This window comes from Peromyscus eremicus, chromosome 8b, assembly GCF_949786415.1.
Source record: "Peromyscus eremicus chromosome 8b, PerEre_H2_v1, whole genome shotgun sequence".
Classification (NCBI taxonomy): domain Eukaryota; kingdom Metazoa; phylum Chordata; class Mammalia; order Rodentia; family Cricetidae; genus Peromyscus; species Peromyscus eremicus.
Window position 1 is genome coordinate 2,309,500 of NC_081424.1, and position 21,128 is coordinate 2,330,627.

General features: G+C 35.4%; 1 protein-coding gene across 3 annotated transcripts in view; it reads left to right on the plus strand.

Moving 5' to 3' along the window:
• Nucleotides 1-21,128, plus strand: part of Grik2 (glutamate ionotropic receptor kainate type subunit 2) — a 631,292-nt gene that overhangs the window by 212,950 nt on the left and 397,214 nt on the right. For all 3 annotated transcript variants that reach the window (XM_059272429.1, XM_059272428.1, XM_059272430.1), the window contains exons 3-4: nt 7,609-7,776; nt 10,645-10,902. In XM_059272429.1, the coding sequence (XP_059128412.1) occupies nt 7,609-7,776; nt 10,645-10,902 (426 nt within the window). The remainder of the gene's footprint in view (nt 1-7,608; nt 7,777-10,644; nt 10,903-21,128) is intronic.

Sequence of the window (21,128 nt, forward strand, 5' to 3'; positions counted from 1 at the left end):
TGCTACCATACCTGGCTCTCAGTGTGGCCTTGAACTCACAGAGATCCAGATAGATCTCTGCCTCCCAAGTGATTAGGATTAAAGGTGTGTGCCACCACTTCCTGGCCTCCATGTCTAATTTAGGGGCTGGCTCTGTTCTCTGATCCCCAAATAAGTTTATTAGGGTGCACAATATATTAGGGGACAAAATATATCATCACAAAACATATAATTTGATTTTTATTTTACAGGAGTAACAATTAAGAGATTGCCTTGAGTTTCAGAAGAAATTTTGGATGTTGGATATTTAAACTATATGGGGACTATGACAGACTATGGGGACTTTTAGACTTGTAATAAATACATTTTGTATTATAATATGGCCAAAAGCCAAAGGGATCAAGGGAGTAGAATGTGGTGGTTTGGATAAGAACGGCCCACATGAGCTCATGTTTTGAATGTTTGGTCCACAGACTTGTTTGAGGAGGAGAACTACTTGAGGAGGATTGAAAAGTATGGCCTTCTGGGAGGAAGTATGTCACTGGGGGCGGGCTTTGAGATTTCAAAAGCCCATGCCCTTCCCAGTGAAGTTTCTCTGCCTCATGCTGGTGGATCCGATGTAAACTCATAGGTTCTGATCTAGCTCATTGCAGTCTGCCTGAAGCCATGCTCCCTGCTATGATGATTGTAGATTCATTCTCTGAACCTGTAATCCTCAATACATCTCTGTAAATTGTCATGATGTCTTATCACAGAAATTTAAAAGTAACTAAGTTATAATTTAAGTATTATAACAATGTCTGATATGTAGTCTGATCTCAATAAATGTTGATGGTGAGAAACTTTCATCCTTCAATCAGAGTGGACCCATACACAAACTTATTTTATAGTGACTTAACATTCTTAAGCATTAAATAGCAAGAAAGAGTATGAATTAAAATGTTTAAATGGATCTGGAATTATGAGAACATAAAACTAAGACATAGATTGCTAGAGGTGGCTTCCACTGCAGATTGTGAGAGGGAGAGGACCACCCTTTCCTTGAGCTCATAATGCATTATAAAAACACTGCAAATTTGTGTGTGTGTGCCTGTGTATACAGGCAGTGACTTGGTTCCTGAGCAGAGAAGTGCCATTTGCCAAGAAACAGAGGCATTGGATTCTGTTTCACTAAGGGTTTATGGTTTGATAAACTATTAGCAGGAGTAATGTATGTTAGCTAGTGTTCTATGGCTGTGAAGAGACATTATGATCACAGCAGCTCTTTTATAAAAGAAAGCAGTTAACTGGGGCTTGCTTACAGTTTCAGAGGCTTAGTCAGTCCATTTTCATCATGGCAGGGAGCATGGTGGCACTCAGGCAGGTTAGATGCTGTAGAGTAGCTGGGAATTCTATATCCATGTCCACAGGCAACGGACAGAGAGACACTGGGACTGACTTACTTGAGCTTCTGAAACCTCTAAGCTCACCACCAGTGATGCAATTCTGCCAACAAGGCCACTTCTCTTAACAGTGTCACTCACTGTTTAACCAGATTCTGTGGGAACCATTGTTATTCAAGTTTAGAATAGCAACAATAGATATGCTAAGGTGAAAGGGGAAAGCCCAGGAGGTCTCAACTCCACAGAAAAGCCTATAGGCAATTAAGGAACTCTGAAAGCAGGAGAAACAGTCTTTCCCAAGGAAGAACACACCAATTGGTTAGCCAATACCAAATGATCAGTCCTGAAAATACACATATGAGTAATATTATACAGACTGAGACTGTTCTTATATTTAGGAATAACTATGTAACTTATATTTAGATATAAGTTACAATTTAATGAAAAAATAGGCTACGAGTTTAAAAAAACATAGGTAATATATGAGAGAATTTGGGGGAAAGAGAAGGGAAAATGATGTAATTTTATTATAATTTCAAAAAATTGTATCTATGATTTAAAAGCATACTGTATAAAAATTAAAGGCAGTTAACAATTTTTTATCTTTTGAATAGTTACTTCTACAAAATTACAAGTGAGGAGATAGATGCTTGTTCAACTGTGCTGAGGTACATGGAAAATAATTTTAGTAAAACAATTTACTCAGAAAACAAGTACATATTCTGGGAGAACAATGGGTGATTTGTCATTCAGAACATTGACTTTCATATTAAATTAAAAGTCTATAGTGCAGTGATTTTACCCACTCTAAGATGAGATCTCATGAAAGTCTCAGGGTTAGAGGTTTTTTTGGTTGTCATATTCATCATAAGTTTATGAGTCATACAGTCCTTTGTAGTAGTTAATATTGATCTACAGAAGAAAAGTATGGCAAGGTTTCAGCAACTGACTGATAAGTATTTCATTTCATTATTGGGCAGTGATGTTTGTTTGTGAGTCAGAGACTGATGGGAAAGTTTTGGCATCATTGGCATCTGTGGAAGCCTCTTACCATTTAGTCTCCGTCTACAAAACAGCAGTGAAACTCTGTCATTCTTCCTCCAGTCTCCACTCCTTCCTCTAGCAAGCCTGTGATAGAATGCTGCAGTGACTTTATTATTTAATATTTTAAATAATAAATAGAAGAAATATAACACCCTTCTTTGAATTCACAGAAACAAACCCGCCAAAAAATAATTAGATTAGATTATATTTTTCCATGTGAGAAATAAAAAGGTAAGCATGGAAAGGCAGTAAAAATTGTCTGGATCCTTGCTGTAAAGAGTAAAGTATTTGGAAACAAGTGTCCCTTGAATCCCAAAAATTTCAAACTGGATTAACGTTAGTATAAGTCCACCATGAACACACTTATAGATTACTAACATGCTACTTCAATATAGATCATGAGGTCTATATATTTATCACTCTAGAATTTACCCACCAAATATGATTTGTGAACTATTCAAGCAATCCTCTTTTATTATTATTGACTTAGTATCCTTGTATAGCCCTGACTGTCCTGGAATTCTATAGGTCAGGTTAGTGTCACATTCACAGAAAAAAACTGTCTGCTTCTGCCTCCTGTATATTGAGATTAGTGTGTGCACCTAGACAAGGCCTAGAACATTATTCTTAAAGGTTTCTCTAGAAAACAGATAATGACATTCACAGAATACAGGGTTTGGTCCCCCGCCCCTTTAGTTGGGTACCAACAGGGAAACAGATCTTTCTGTTTTCACAGTTACAAATCAGTAATGCACTTTCATAGCTCACTATGTTTAGTCACACAGAACATGAGAAATGGAGTGCATTGGTGAGCAAGTCTTGTTTAGAGAGGCTGAGAAGATCATTCAGCACCATCACTGTATCTTCCTCTAGTTCTCAGGCAGTTGTTGGTCTTCATTCTTACCATGACCTGAATCAAAAGTATGTTTATGTGTGCATGATTTCTCCTGTGCTATAACTAGCCCTGATTATATGTGTTAGTAGATCTCCCGGAGTACTCATTCAGCTCAGTTTTCAGATTTCCAAATAAGACCCTTTAACACAACCCAGTTCTGTGAATACTTTAGTAGAGAAATCAAGAACAGCCAATCATGACAGTCTCACTGCAACATCTCTGCACTTTTGACATAGCTGCAGAGTCCATCTGTTTGTCTATCTTCTGAAATGAAAAAAAGCATTCATGAGCTGATTTTTAAAAAGTTCCATGCTTTCTAGCTGAACAAAAATGGGCAGTTAATGTTCAAATGTAAATGTGGAACCAAGCCTGTCTGTATATCTGGTAGCTCTTTGCTGTATTTTTCCTGGCCTGTATTCCATCTAACATTGGTTTTGTGATAGTAATATTGCCTAGCAAGCACATCTGTCATTGCACAGATAGTACATCAAAAGAAGAAGCAGGTGTTGATATCCTAGATTTGTATACATCTTTTAAACAGTTTTAGTTTTACCTTACATGAAATAATCAGGAAAAGTGTAACAATCAAATGTGAAAAAGAATTCGTCAGTTACATGACCAAAATCAAGTCCCTTTAATATTTCTTTGGTGGAAGCATGTTGGAGACACATTTCTACAATTTTTCTATTTTCATGCAACATTATTTACAAAAGATATTTGAGTCTCATATATTGAAATAAGATGAACATTAAAGTGCCTATTGCATCTATTCTTGTCCTATTATGACTAAAATGGAGCTTCTTTCCATCCTACCATTAAATATAAAGGTCTGTTCATGGTTCCATCTTAAGAAAATATCACTATTTCTTTGTTTTCTGATTTTCTAAAATCAACAAGCAAATTCCTCAAGTATTTTTATAACATCTATTATAGTGATTTTTTTCTATTGTGACATTAATGTGTTATAAGTTAACCTTTTCGTGTTTAAATAAATAGAGTTTAAGCCCTACCTGCATATAAACTCCTAGATTTGTGCCATCATCCAAGTTCTCTTTTAAGTAGGTTTTTAATAGAATTTGGGGGGGGGAGTCTTTCCTACTGAAACCTGTCCTGAACATGTCAGAGTGCTTAGTTGTTGTTATATCTCCAGTTAATAATATTGGGTCCCTCTTTCTTAAAGAAGATATTTTGCCTTAATGTTTTGTTTTGTTTTTAATAGATAAAAAATTAGAATCTAAGATTAAATCAATTAAAATTGTTCATTTTATTTAATTAAGTTAGAGAATGAGTTATCCCAAACAATTTGAAAGATTTCTTTACATATTCAAAGCAGTGCTGAAACATGTGTGTGTAATGTTTCTTCTGAATTATTTATGACCAGGAGTAAGGATAAGAAGGTTTGAAGTCACTGTCATCAAATATTGACCATTTCAGTATATCACACAGAAATAACAATTTTTTATCTTATTTTGGAATTTGTAAACTACTCCATGTTTCCAATTTCTTAGTGACTTTTTATTCATAATAAACTTTCAAAGTTTGGATAGATACAAGCCTTTTTTTACTTCTATGTGCAAATTCTTCAATATCTCATTACATCTTATTGGAGCCATCATGCCACACAGCACAGGAAATTCTGTGTGTTTCGCCTGGTGAACTTTTGAAGATTCTTTGTGGAATAGGCAACATGATGAAGTGAGGTGTGGACACATTATAACCTTGGCTCTGTGACATTTTAGCTCATGGTTTGTGGTAACAGAGCTCGTTCTTGTTAGATTTTCCTACATCACATTACTTTGAAGACTTAGTGAGTTTCACACTTGCTGAATGCCTGTTTTTTCAGTACTTTGTATAAGCTAACATTTCATCTTCAAAACAACTCCACTTAACAGAATTTCTTATCATCCTCCCACCTCAAAAAATAAACAAAAATGAAAACAAAACAAACAGATTGAGGTTTTAAACAACTGTCCAGTTGACAAAGTGGCAAGTGCTGAGCCACAAGGTAAATCTATTCTGAATTTACAGATCCTCTTCATACCACTCTTGCCTTTGACATTTGCAAGGCATGTGGTTTGGTTATGAATAACCATTGGAAATGTAAATTACTCATTATTCTTCTGCTTAACATAACCAGTGAACAATTTTATATATGTTAAAATTCTATTTTTCAAGTTGATTGCTTTAGTAACTACAACATCAATTTGGTTATTTTAAGCCAGTATGACATCAAATTATAATTTTTCTTATTCTTCTTGAATATCAATTTTTCTTATACCTGTTTTCTGAGTTCTAATTCTTCATAGTTAGAGGAGGTGTTACAATAGCATACTTCTTATTAAACTTCAGTAAGTGCTTTGCTATCCACAGTGGAAGGTGACATTCAGGCATTAAAGTAACTTTTGCAGGGTATGAGTTGCCAACTTAGAAACTGATACATTTAGGGAAGTTTAATTTGTGTATGATTGTCCTGAAAGTACATGGTGTGGATTTTAAAGGGTGAAAGAGAAGTATTTTTCATCTTTGTAGCACTCATTTCTCAGGGACAGAGGTTACAGAGAGTTCATGTGTATGTCCCCTTTCATTCTATTCCCCAAGCTGACAATAAGAAAAAGATTCTATGAAGGTTAGACATCTCAGTTCCATATGAAGAGAGCGTAATGATGCCAGAGAGGAGGAAGGCTGGGACAAGAGTGAAGAAGTGGGGCTGGGCCACTCACACTGAATTACTTAACAGTTCTTTAAATCAGGTAAGAGAGGAGCTTTGTTTTGGAGAAACAGCATTCATGACTGCCATGGCTTCTGAAGGAGATGGCATAGCAAAATGCTAATTTGTCTAAATTTTATTTTATTTTATTTTATTTTATTGGTTTTTTGAGACAGGGTTTCTCCGTGTAGCTTTGCGCCTTTTTCCTGGAACTCACTCTGTAGCCCAGGCTGGCCTCGAACTCACATAGATCCACCTGCCTCTCCCTCCTGAGTGCTGGGATTAAAGGCGTGTTTCACCATCGCCTGGCTGTCTAAATTTTATATAGGAAAAAATACTAAAATTTATAATTTTCTATACTTTTATGTGTTTTTATTTATGTAAATATTTAACTTATTATTTATTTATTTTTATGTAATTTCATACATGAGTACAGTCGAAACTGTGTAACTTATCTGGGAATCTTAGTCTTGAAGAAAACTGTCTTTCCTTCCCTCAACAGCCTTTGACTGCCTGTAATTCTTCATCTAGGAATGGGGTCTTATAAAATTTCCCCAACAAAATTGACATGTCAACTGGCATTGCCATTATGCAGGTCTTGTTCAAGCAACCATGTTGTTGAGATGTTATGGGTATGGGATCCCTGTCAAGTCTTGTAGACACTATCTAGTAATGAACATCTGGATCCTCTAGCTCTTATACTCTTTCTACTCTTTCTTCTACAATGTTCCCTGAGTCAGGTATGGGGTTGTGTTGTGGATGTACCAACCGGGGTAGTGCACCCTGCAGTCATATACTGTCTGCATTTTGATCACTTATGGAGCTCTGTAGCAGCCTCTGCTACAAAAAGAAGCCTATTTTTTGAGGAGTGGGAGTTATAGTTACTTTGTACATAAGTATAAGCATTTTTAATACAGCTAAATATTACATTGGTTTAGGAAAATAAGAAATAGTAGGTTCTCCTCTAGGGACTATGACCACTCTAGCCACAGAGAGTTGGCTATATTTCTAGGATCTGTCATGAATTTTCAAATATTGAGTAGGCTTTAAGTCCAATTAGATATTTGTTGGCTACCCCAATATTTAAATGCTGCTCTTGTACCATTATGGATATTTTGCCAAGAAGTCATCATAAATATAAAGAATGGGCTAAAGAATTGTGATGTCTTACATAATGAAGAAAATTTTAATTCAGTCTTCCCAACAATAAGCATTATAGTTTGGCATTATTCAGTATTGACAATTCTAGGTTATAGTATAAAAACTGAGCATATAATTTTCAGCTTATGTTTGTTGCCTTAAAATAAGTAATTATAAAATACAAAGGAAAAAGTACCTTTAAACAATGATAAATTAGGCAAAAATTCTGAAGCTTTTTTATAGTATGTAATATCTAAAAGTTCATAGAAAAAGTAAATACAAATCCCATTGTGAAACAGATCATCTCTCTCTCACACATACTCATACACACACACACACACACACACACACACACACACACACACTCACTCCCTCACTCCCTCACTCACTTATACATATATGGAAGTTTCAAAACATTCAGACAATTTAACACCTCTATAATTGTCCTCTTGCTTTGCTAGGTGGTATTTTTGAATATGTGGAGTCTGGCCCAATGGGAGCTGAGGAACTTGCATTCAGATTTGCTGTGAACACAATCAACAGGAACAGGACTCTGCTGCCCAACACCACTTTAACTTATGATACCCAGAAGATCAACCTCTATGATAGTTTTGAAGCATCTAAGAAAGGTAATTAATAGCTATATACTATGGTTTCTAGAATTCAGATTTCGAGGTGTACTTAAGAGAGTTCTTGATTCCCTAATATAGTTAATTAATTATTAAGAACATTTATATGGAAGGATTTGTCTTTAATATCTGCATGCATTTTATTAGAGAAAATGTTGATGTAGTTAGCATTTACAAAAGAAAAAGAAAAACGCTTTTAAGTGAAATTAAATTTTTGGTGGACAAACTATTCTTCCCTACTGATCTCCATTCACTGTTATTAAAGTGTTTAAAAACTAACTAAAGTAAATGATAAAAGAATTCTTCCCAGGGACCCAGGTTAAATTCTCAGCACCTGAATGGCAATGAACAACTACCTGTAACTCTAGTTCCAGGGGACATGACTCCCTCTTCTGGCTTCTGATGGCACTGCAAATATACAAACTTACATGTGGTGTACAGACTAACATGTGGACCAAAAACAACACAAATTAAATAAAATCATTAAAGCAATTTTTTGAAAAAGAACCATTACCCAGGCATATATTATGCAAACGGCAGTATCAGTAGTGAATCTGTTTGATGGGTACATATTTACATATTGTCACATAGGTGATCATTGCTTATATACATAGATAATATTATAGGAAGGCAGGTCCTATCTTTGGCACAGTTAGAATTCCTGTAATAGACATTGCCAGAATGGACTAACATAGCTTTTGTTATCACAATATACTTTAAAACAATGTTTACCTTTCTATAATGCTAATATTGTTTTACTAGCTACCTTACATTGATGGAAACATATATAATTATTTGTAATTCTAATTTGATGAAGTGTTCTTCCAAGCTTATTAATATTAATGACAGTTGATAAGATACAATGCTGCTCAAGATGAAATTCTCTATCTTTTCCCCAGATGCTAACTTGTGTTTTCCAAAGCCTTATGCTGCTTGCCCTTTGAATTCATATCTTTGTGAATACAAATTAGTTTCCACATTTCAGATCCATGTTATGGTGATAAAAGGTTTAAAAGACTGGAGGGAAAAGGTTAGAGTTGACTGTGAAATGCTCTGTTTGTCACAACAAATGCAAACTAAGTCATTAATTGTAAGACAAATACATTTTATTAGTAATGTAACTCATGATCACTTCCATTAAGGAAGAAGAAACTCTGATGTTAATGAAAACATTCAGACTAAATCATATGGAGTAAGAAAAATATAAATAAAATAATAATAGATTTCTTAATGGTGACTTCAAAGGGTCAGTGTAAAAATATTGTCTCAAATTTTCCTGACAATAAACAGAATATTATTGGGAAATGCCTTAGCACAATTCTTAAGTAATGAAGTCACCTGGTTTATAAAATATTATAAGAAATTTACCAGATTATACAACCATTAAAAACTCATTTGGAATCTGGCCTAGAGCTAGGAAAACTCAAATAAGTAACTTTCTTTGCCATATGTAAAAAGGGTGAATGCTATCTTTTGCATGTTGTTTAAATGTGTACAAGAAGAGTGATCTAAAGTATCGTCTAGAGTCTCTACAAATGTACACAATGATCATGACACTGATGATCAATTTTAAAAGAGTAACCAACTGAGATATTTAAAAGTATTTTTAATCATTTTTGTCTGAAAAGAAATTAGATGTTAAATTTTGGAACTTTTTTCTGATGCTTGTTTTCTTCTATATTTCATAGATTATATACTTTACTCCACCAATGAATACTTTGATGTTTTATAATTGAATTATTAATTGATTCATACAATACTTTTAGTCTCTTATTAGCTAGGGAGGTGACACAATTCTACTATCCTGTCTAACTCTGCTGGAGGCAGGAGATCTTTGCGGATGAGGCCAGCCTGGGCAACAGAGGAAAACCTGTTCTCAAAACCCAAACAAATTAAAACAAACAAACAAACAAATGCTCCTGTGTTGTTTACATGTACAGGATGATTTCAAGTGTTTTCAGCTTTTCTTGGATTTTGATTTGTCAAAAAACAAGTGAAGGAAGGCCATCAGTCTCAAAGTATATGAATGATTCTTTTTGAGTATGATTTCAGAATTGGTCTTTCACTGATTTAGAGTTCTTATAATTATTTGGAAAATAGTCATCAGTATGTTCAAAATCAATTTTTTGTATCATATAAAATTCTTAAAGGAAGCATAAGCAAGTGGTTTTTACAACTTAATTTTACCTGATTTTAAATTGTCTATGCTTAGGTATTCATGCATCACATATTTTATGCTGAGAATATTCCTTTTTTTTTTTTTTTGCAACCCTCCCTTGACATTATTCATAGAATTATTTCAAGTTTGGTTTCCGTGAATTTGGCTGAATAAACTTTCTTTTAATAAACTGAAAGTACTCAGTCGTAAGTTCATGAGACCTCAGTCCTAGACAATGACCTGTCTACAGTCAACTGGGGAAGGCTGAGAGCGGCAGGAAGTCTCCCTGGGGCCAGCACACCAATTGGCTACCCAATATCAAATGGTCAGCTTAGGACCATTTGCATACATAAAGGTAACATTATATGGACCGAGCAGGTTTTATTTGTGTATTTAGGAACACACACACACACACACACACACACACACACACCAATTAAAAAAAAGAGGCCATGAATTTGAAAACGAAGGAGAGGAGGGGAACATGGGAGAAGGTTTGGAGGGAGAAAGGGAAGAGAGGAATGACGTAATTATAATCATATATATATATATATATATATATGAGATTTACATATGTAAAATTAATGAAATGCAAATTTATAGATTTCTACTAAAGAAGAAAGATCTTTACCAGGAAGAAATCTTTGGGATTTAAGCAGTTCACGCCTTCCTTCCCTCTCGTTATTAATAGACTCCTTTCTCCTCTTCAGCTTGTGATCAGCTGTCACTTGGGGTGGCTGCTATCTTTGGGCCTTCCCACAGCTCGTCAGCAAACGCAGTACAGTCCATCTGCAATGCCCTGGGGGTTCCTCACATACAGACCCGCTGGAAGCACCAGGTGTCAGACAACAAGGACTCCTTCTACGTCAGCCTCTACCCGGACTTCTCTTCCCTTAGCCGTGCCATCTTGGATCTGGTGCAGTTCTTCAAGTGGAAAACCGTCACAGTTGTGTACGACGACAGCACGGGTAAGAGCGGCGGCCTCCTTTTCTGGCGTGCATCCCGGGTTCTTTCTGTTCTTCTGCGGGTTGTTTTCTTTGCTTAGTTTAATTTTGTTGTTGCTTGTTAATTTATCATTATTGTTGTTGTTGTTTTTATGCAAAAGAACTAAAAGATATATGTAGCCAAGTATCAACACTTGTTCCAGAAAAGTAACAACCAAATCACATACATTTTCTTTGTATTTATGAAATAAGCATCAGGAGTTTGAACCATACTTTGAAAACAGAGATAATATGGGTATTGTGTTAATATATTATACAAATAATTGCAGTTAGATTGAGTGGTTTTCTACAGGAAAGTTTCATGATACACAGTCAACATCAAGAAATTTACAGTTTTGACATAGATTTTCTTGTTTTATGAAAATGATGTATATAGTAAGTAATAAAGTCCACATCTTCAAGTAGTGTACCGAAATTTAAACTTTTGTTTTTCTAAAATGTTGAACAAATGATAGCATTGAAATACTTAAAATTTTGGGGACTGCTTTTGTGTAGACACAATTAAAAACTTAAAAATTAGAACTATACATAGAATTTAATGAACTACTATTCATGCCACTGCCTAAGAATAGTTTAATAAATGTTTCTCTACAGTAGTTGTCTGTGTTATGTTGTTTTAATGGATATTAATGATGGTTGATTGTTATCTTTAATTGTTAATTTAAAATAAATCTCAGAAAACATAAGAAATTAACAATAAAATCAAATGTGTAGTTTTGTGCTGATAGTTATTTTGACAAAGTAGCTGTTATGTTTATCATAGTAATTGATTCATTTCAGGATATTTTTCAGTATTCTAAATATTGCTTTAAATAAGAATGCAAAACATTTTATTTTAGGCCTTTTCACTATGCCTTCAAATTTACATTGAGATTGAAATTCATTTAAATTTAAATTCTCTCCAAATATGGCAGGAACATGCTTTGTTCCATTTACTTTGTATTCTTGCCATGAACAAAACTTTGTGTAGAAATTTATCCATTTTATAATGAAATTATCAATGCAAATGGACAGAGAGAAACTCTTCTAATAGAACAAAGAGTTTCAAGGTTGGAAAAACAATGAAAATAGTTTTAAACCTATTTCACTGAACTAAGAAAGAGCTAGCCTTATTAGAAGTTAATAATCTTATTCATGTTGTTGAAAAATAAAAAAATTGTTAATTTTAGCTTATACATTTATCAATAAAATCTTTAAAAATCAAAAACAGTTTTAATGGGTCTTTTAACTTAAATTAGACTTATTAAGCTTATTATGTTTTTTCCCTTCAAATAATTTTCTTCATGTAATTGCTTAAGTTCTCTTAACAGACTATGTATTAACAGTTCTCCTGGGTTTGCATATGGGGAATGCCTGGGAATCTTCACATGTATAGAAAGTAGATGAGGTTATTTCTCTATTCTCTCTTGATAAATTTGAGTATATGTTGCCTAAACAGCATATATACTTAATTTTACATGTAGAAACATTTATATATACATATGCATAATTGCATGCTCTATTTTGTATTATTTTCATACTGTTTATAATTAGAAAGGAATTGGCAAAAGATTGAAGTGTGAAAAGGTGTAACATGAATCTGAAAAGCTCATATAATAAAAAACCCAGAGCCAGATATTGGGGTGAAAAATCAGAGATACAGAGCAAGCCACAGCCAACCTCACCTTACCAACTCCTCAGCCAATCCTGTTTCCTCAACTGAAAGCCTCTGTCAGAGTCCTCATCTGAAAGGGTCTCAGCTGAACTGCTTTAGTTCCTGTTTCCTCACACCTTATATACCATTCTCTGCCCTGCTGCCACTTCCTGGGATTAAAGGTGTGAGTGCTTCCCAGTACTGGGATTAAAGGTGTGTGCCACCGCTGCCTGGCTCTGTTTCCAGTGTGACCTTGAACTCACAGAGATCCAGATGGATCTCTGCTTCCTGAGTGACAGGATTAAAAGTGTGTGCCACCACTGTCTGGCCTCTATGTCTAATCTAGTGGCTGGCTCTGTCCTCTGATCCTCAGGCAAGCTTTATTGGGGTATACAATATATCACCACAAAAAGCCATACCATGTCTATTTATGTGGAAATGTTCATCTTGAGGAAGTGAACAAATAAACAACAGAATTTGTAATCAGTTAATATCTATAATTGGTAAAGATTCACATGCAATTACTTTTTCTAATCTAGAAATAATATTCTAAATATTTCCATCCCTAGTATAAATTTAAATAAACAAATATATATATATATATATATGTATAGTCAATAGCATTTACATAATTGTAGAGACCTTGACCTCAAATAAAGTTTATTAAAAACATTTCAAATTCCTGTTTAAAGCTTTACATTTAGGCATGGTACTGTCTCTTGGCTGTAATCCAAACATATGTATGGGTAATATTGCCACTAGTTTGAGGTCAGCCTGGACTACACAGCAAGTTCAAGTATAGCCTATGATACAGAATAAAACCTTGTCTCTAAATCCACCTATTCTCCCTAAAAGAAGATGCCTTGTCACCTAATTATTTTGAAAATTACATAGATATTTCAGAAGTATTTAATTTTATAAATAATATATATTAATATTAAAGAAATTATAGGTTTATAGAATAAGTGTGTCTATAAAGCCTCAAGATAAAAAATTATGGATTTTCTATTTTATGCAACAACTAATTCACATGTGTTGATTTGGTACCTGCTGCTTAGTAATCATAGTTATAGGTATGATCCTAGGCCAGTTGAGGGGACAAAGATTTCACTCTCATACTCCTATGCTAATTTATGGACATTTGATTATTCAAACTTTTGTGCTATTTTTGATTACCTAACTACGTTGGTAAAGGAATATATTATTAATCTTTTTGAAGTTTAAAATTTTACTTTTGAGAACTTGGTTTTTATTGTATTATATAATAGAAATAATTTGTGGGTAAAGTCTTTTCCTGAGTATATAAAATTTTGTTGCATGTAATTTGATCTCTAAAATTACTACTGATAGAATTTTTAAAAAATGTGAATTGCCCAAATAGAGTAGAATACAATTTGAAGTTGTGGAAGAAATGCAATTATAGTCAGGACTGTGGATGGAAAGGGGCCTCATTTGTCACACTGGTCAAGATAAATAGTATTGACTTTATTGTGGACTGATGTATCAATTGCTTACTGAAGGATATAAATGTGCTGTTTTTATTTACATGTTCCTTTTTCCAGACCTATTTATTGCATATGCTATCTCCTATTTATGTTCATTTCCACTTGGTTGTATTGTCCAGTTTGATACATGATAATTTCATCCAGTTCTTGCTCCCACACCCCAAACAGATGGATGATAGATGAAATATATTTCTTGACTAGGAGGACTTCCTAAAATGGTGTTAGCAGGGCTATTTATTTTTTTATGATAATTAGCATTTGTTGTTGTCCTGGATGAATGCTTTTAAACACCATGAAAGTCTGTTATAACTCTGAATGGTGTCCAAAAATGATGGAAATGAATTGGCTTCAGAAACAAAGCTGTGTTTCTGTCAGTCATTTTGGAACATATGATTCATTTTAAATATAAACTAAAAATAAATTGGATAGCTGTCAGCTTGTAAGCAATTCCAGGATAAGTTGTGAATATTTGCTTTAAAATTCCTATGTTTCATCTTTGTTTATAGATCAGCAGTCCATTAACAAAGAACTCTGGGCTGGTAAGCAGAAGCCTAGGATTCTATCCCAGCTTGCTGCTAAATTGCTGGAAAACATTGAGAAAGAAAATAAGGGGATAGGAATGACTACAGATGAGCTATCATGCATCAGATATTATGTAAATTCTGTCATAAATTATTTTTCTCAATCTTCAAAAACAATTCTGTGAGTCCCGAAGGAAACAAGTTATCATTTCATCTGGCCAGCTTCCTAGCTGGGCCTCCTGCCCAGCAGCAGCCTTACAAACATGAATATCTTCCTCAATTCCTTCCTTACTTGGGGTCCACAATCAAGTCTCAGTTGCCAGTCTTTACTGCTCTGTTCTCTCATATCTATTGTCTCCTTGTCGAGCTACTTTTAGGTCAAAAGAGGCATCATCTCTCATGGTGTTTGTTACTTATCTAATCAATTTTGTGTTGATAATCTAGTCTCAACACTTCACTTAGGATAATTTAATAATGAAATTCTGGTTGATTCTCCCCTTACTAACTTCTTGACTCCAAAATGCAGCTGTTTAGGTGGAAGCCCAACCGACAACCATATATACCCAAAAAGGTTGGGCTGTTGGTGATCTCCAACTCTGGGACCCGATTCTGCACTCTTCTCACACCTCCCATTTTAACCCCACATCCTCAGTGTGCTAAGCAGCAGCCTTTCCCTCCAGCTGCCCCTGAGAAGCCCACCAAACAGCATCTCCACCCCTGAAGGGTCTTTAATGTTTGGCCCAAGACTTCCACTCGTGTTTTTCCCTCATGTCTTCTCCTTCTCCTCTGGGACCATCCAGGAATGCTCCGCTCACATTAAACTTGGATTTACTAACTTGGCCTGATCTGACTTATTACATAGGCAGCATTACTCACTACTGGGGGATTTTTTTTCCCATCAGCAGCCAAAACATTTAAAGAGGTTCTGTAAGTGATCTTGATTCTGAATTTCTTTCCTTACATTTGAATTTAAATACTCAACTCAACTTTTGTAAGTTAAATTTACAATGGAACCAATAAACTTCTTTCCACTGCTAACCATATTATTCTGCTTATATGGAAAGCACTGATTCTGGTCAAATCCTGACCATGGGATAAACATACCAGTGTGTTCACATTTTCACAAACTATCTAGCTTTAATTTCCTCAAAAAAAAAAAAAAAAAAAGGCTTCTCTGGTCTTTCTGATGTCTGAAAAAATTCTCCCAATTTATACTAAAAGCACATAGTAACTCTCACTGTGTGTTGGTTTTCCTGACTCTATTTCTCCTGGATAAATCTTCATCTAAATAGAATAGACTCTGAGACTGTTTATTTTATCATAAGTTTCTAAAATAGCTCAACTCACAAAAGTAACTTAGTGATAACTTATGGTATGAAGACATGAAGATGTTCTTGTGTAAATTGCTTAGAAAAAAGTGAACTTCACTGGGCAATGGTGACACATGCCTTTAATCCCAGCACTTGGGAGGCAAAACCAGGTGGATCTCTGTGAGTTCAAAGCCAGCCTGGTATACAGATCAAGATCCAGGACAGGCACCAAAACTACACAGAGAAACTCTGTGTCAACAAAACAAAAAAAAAACCAAAAAAACAAAAAACAAAAAAGAGAGAACTTCAGTGAGTTAGGTAATCTGTCTAAAGTTAATATAGTTAGTAACTTTGAAATATCTATTGAATATTAATAGATTCAGCAAATGTTTTGAGGTACACACAGTTTTCTTCCATTATTTCAAAAGAAAACTAATGTGAATTGCATTTATATACGTTTTAATTATAATCAAATATGTGTTTATTTATTCAAACAATCTTAGATAGATGTTCTATAAATCACCTGGGGTGGAAGGCACAGATTATGAATAAAACTTTGCCTCTGTGAGCTGAGGCAAAAGGAAGGGAGGAGATTCAATGACCACAGAACTCTTTTAGTGCAACAAGCTCAGAGAAAGGCGAGAAAACCTCGTATGTGTGAGTGCTCAGTAGAGGAGCTCAGAGCACCTTGGGAAGGGCAGAGGAAGTTCTGCAATGCTGGTTGATTTCTCCCTCACTAATGGAGTAGGCGAAATAGAAGCATCTCGACTGGAGAACAAGGTGTCATGCAAATGTACAGATGCCCCAGGAAGCCAGGTTGTTAGGGACTGGAGGCACTTCAGTGTAAGAGGTTTAGGGGGAAGAATGATGAGGGGAAATTTATACAAAAGGCTAAGGGAGATAGATCACCAAGAGCATCTCACATTCTCTTCTACTTATCCTTACCCCACTTCCCTGTCCTACACCTTCTGCATGGGTATAGCAGTGTCTGTGATGTTCGTATGATATGAGCCTACCTTCCAAACCACAACTGAGCATTTTATAGATGACAATTTAATTTCTGATCATGCACCAAGAAGTGGAGAAAGGGAGCTAGAGCAGAAGGATCTAGCTAGGAACAGAGAATTGTTGGTCTGACTGACAGGTATTGCGGAGGCAGGACCAGTCCAGCCTGTCTCTCCCTGGGGCTGAACGGGATGATGAGTGTCAGATTCCCCCATTCCACCAGAAGCACATTGGACCTGGAGTCTTGTCAAAGCAGGAACTCACTTTATTGCATCAGGAGTGGACTTATATACATCAGGGCGATGGGTGGGGGTGGGGGAGTGAGGATAGTGGGCCAATGAGATGATGCCATCTCAGCAGTTACTAGGCAGAGGTGATGCAATTCTAGGTCTAGGTTGGGTAATGCTGAGTCACTGGTATGCGAAAGTCACGTCCCAGGACAGGTTGCCAAACTCGAACTAGGTTTGGGAAGTTACATGGGGCCTCACGGCCAGGCCTTATAAGGGCCCAAAAGAGAATGATACGGGTGCTATGATCTTTGGTTTCATAAAATTCTGCATAAAAATCTGCACTGCTCTGTAGTCGTCAGTAAGTTACTTACTTGCCTTTTTGTTGTGCCCAGATCATGACCCCCAGAGAGACCACCAAAGACGAGCAAGCCAGAATGCAAAAGCAAGGTTTAATTCTGGATATCCAAAAGCAATACAAGCCTAGGCAGGGACTTCATCCAATACATCCAATGCAGTGGAGGCTGCAGGAAGTGCCCGCCTGTCTGCAAGCTCAGTTTTTAAAGGAAAAAATCACAAGGATACATCATTTAGGGGAGCTAGTACGGGTACTGTTCTGATTGGCTCACTTCTAGGGGCTTTCTAGAAATCATGGCTTAATCTTACTTCTAAGGGAGTGGTTGCCCACCACCATTTCTCATTGGCTGCCCTCAGGTGGGGGCATTTTTTATGGTCAGTTACCCTGGAAAACAGCGAGAGGACATTCCATAGTTTGGCAGGCATTACCTCGTGACTACCTTGTGATTCTGTACTTTTACACTTCCTGGTTTCTGGAATCTGAACTGACTTGTTTCAGTAACTATTGGCCTATTCCTAAAAGGAGAAATATTAAGCCTTAGTTTTTGGGTGAAAGCATTTTGGTCTTATTTCTAAGATGGCTCATTTTGGTCTCACACTTTTGAAATCATGAGTCTAGATTGGAAAGATGGCTCAGAGGTTAAGAGCACCGACAGTTCTTCCAGAGGTCCTGAGTTCAATTCCCGGCAACCACATGGTGGCTCATAACCATCTGTAATGAGATCTGGCACCCTCTTCTGTATACATAATAAATAAATAAATCTTAAAAAAAAAGAAATCATGAGTCTGGGGATTTTTAAGCTGAAGACATATATACTCCATAGGATTGTTGACACAATTCATAAAATTATTAAGTGCTTCACTGAACACACATAGTAGATGCTTATAAACTTGTAGCAACGAGAAGGTTTGTGTTACACTGTATGAAGAGGAAAGTGTTACTGCTACTGTTCTTGTTATAGAAAGTCTATATGCAGTAATTTGGCAAGTTACAGAAGAAGATAGATCTTGGTTTTAGACCTAATCAGTCAGTTCTAGAACTCAGAACAAGCTCTGTTGAATAATGTTATACCACGAAATTTGAATTTATTTTTGTTTACTTTTTAAATTCATTTTGCCATTATTTTTAGTAAGGCTATGATGTGATCAGAACCATCTGTAATAAAGATTTTCTAGTTGCATTGTGGAGAATGCATTAGGAATACTGAGTTATAGATGGGAATGGGTTGAAAACAAATAAAAATAATTTCTGATTGGAAAAAGGGAAGTGTTTCATTTAAAATGGAGTTTATAGTAAGGCAACAGAGAGATTTCTAATACTTAAAGCATACAAACTCAAAAATTACTGAGCAGATTGGGGAAGAAAGGATGAAGAAGTATTAATGCAATAACTGTGTCTGGCTAAAACAGTAGAAAATTAAATTAATGGGGGAAAAAGGCAAAAAAAGAGGCTTAAGAGAAGCAGTGTTAAGTACTCTTAAGGCTTTTTATGAAATGGCCTCCTGTATCATAAAGATATCCTGCATAGTATCTTTAAAAGAAAGAATTACTGTGAGCACACAACTCCCATTGGCATCTACCCTACTTTTCATATGGATGTCTTATAGTATGAGCAAATAACAACAATCACTATTCAAAGTGGGGTGGATTCACAGTACAAGAGAGACCAGAGTTCTGCTAGTGAGTGGGCAGTCATGGAAAAGAAGTACAATGAGAATGACTAAAAAGAATATAAATTTGTGTAGTTAGGGACTGAAAGTCCATTCCTATTTTAGGATTTCAAATACTTAACTTTAATTCGTTTCTATGATACAATCATCACAAAGAAGCCCTAGAACTTTGTCTTAAGCAAAAGCCAATGTTTTAGTACTAATTTGGGTGGAGTATATACATTGCATTCTAGATATATCTTAAGGTATTTTAAGGTTAGTTTCATAAAATAAAAGTCAATTAATACAGGACAATGATTTTTGTTTTATCTAAACCTTACATTTAAGTGGGATACAATACAATAAAGGGGTTCAATAGAGTAAGTTAATTTTAAAATATATATTCCTAGAAGATACTAATTTGAATAATATAGCAATTTTTGTATTGTGTAACATAGAACCAAATAATTTTATGGAGTGGGGTAATTTAGGTCTAAGATGATTATATGTTGTACATTTTAAGCACAAAGCTATAATTGCTGTATTCTATAATTCCAAATTCAAATACAATTAGCAGTTACAAGTTAAACCTAATTATTTGGATATAGTTGATTATATAGTCTGACATAGTACAGTTTCCATAGTTGGTTATGTTTGAACTTGGATTTCTTTTTAATCCCAATTTTCAAAGCACAGAATTACTTATAATATTATTTCCTAGGGTCTGATTACATGGTATTATTTTAGATATATTTATAGGAAAAATTCTTTAAATTTTTCAATATTTTTAAAACATGTCACATTATAAGACAAAGAAAAATCTCTTATCTATAATAAACATACTTTGGTCCAAAAAAATATAAAGAGGTTTTATAGAAGCCTTAGGGATGAGTAATTTTTACCTTAGTTGTAGAAGACAAAGATACCATGAATGATAACAATTCCAGCAGTGACAGAAAGACAATGACTGTTCCCTTAAACCTAGGTTTTCCTGTATTTAAACATACTGAAAAGGACAAATTGTGTTTCCTTCCCCTTCCCTCTTGTCCTGGTTTGTTTCTGTCTCTGTGCAGCCCAGTGGGAAGAAAAGGACTTGAATGATCTCAGTGATGTACCTGACAGGTTCTTTAGATCGTTGAGTATGAAAATGAGACTCTCCAGCTTGGTCTGGGAGACTTCACTCTCTCCTCCTTGTGTCTCATTCTCAGTCATTCATACTCATTTTCATGTTCTTTTTGTCTGTTTTCTCAGAAAAACCTATTTTATTGCTAAAGCTCTGACATAAACTCTTGTGGGTACCAATAGTCACCCACTACACCATATTGTTTGTGCATCAAGTAGTTTAGCCTAGCCATCAGCAGAGAAGAGCACTGGGATTACTTTGCCTTGATATTCATATATAGTGATGATTTCCTCCAAGTCCCAAACCTTGAGTCTGGAGTATACAGCAGAAGAGAGCCAATAGAATCTGGGACTGCAGCATAGGACCTGGATCACATACACCTACTATCTGCTGGTTGTCAGAGGTGAAGACCACACTCAGTATTTCCTTAATATGGTCCACAAATTGGTTCTAAGATGAGATCCAAGAGCTGCAGATTCCACTCCAGGATTTTGAATGGAAAATGCTCATCTTGGGAGATGACATCACTAACAAAATGGAAATGATCCCTATAGAACATGCTGTGGTATGCCAGAAGTTGTCTTATTGGTTGGCTTCTACATGATGGTGGACTTGTCTCAAGAAGGACAGTGTCATACCCAGGAACTATGACATCATAGTGACTCAAGCTAACCAAATATTGTAATTTTCGCTAAGGTCATCTACTCAGTCATGAAGGTGACTGGTGTGGGTATTGTCTTAGCCATGAGGATAGCATTGATAGCTCAGAGTGAAGTCCCTCAGTCTTTACTGCTGTGCCTTGATGAGAAAAAAACATTCTTATACCCTTAAACTGTATACTTTTGTTCTTTAAATGCCCA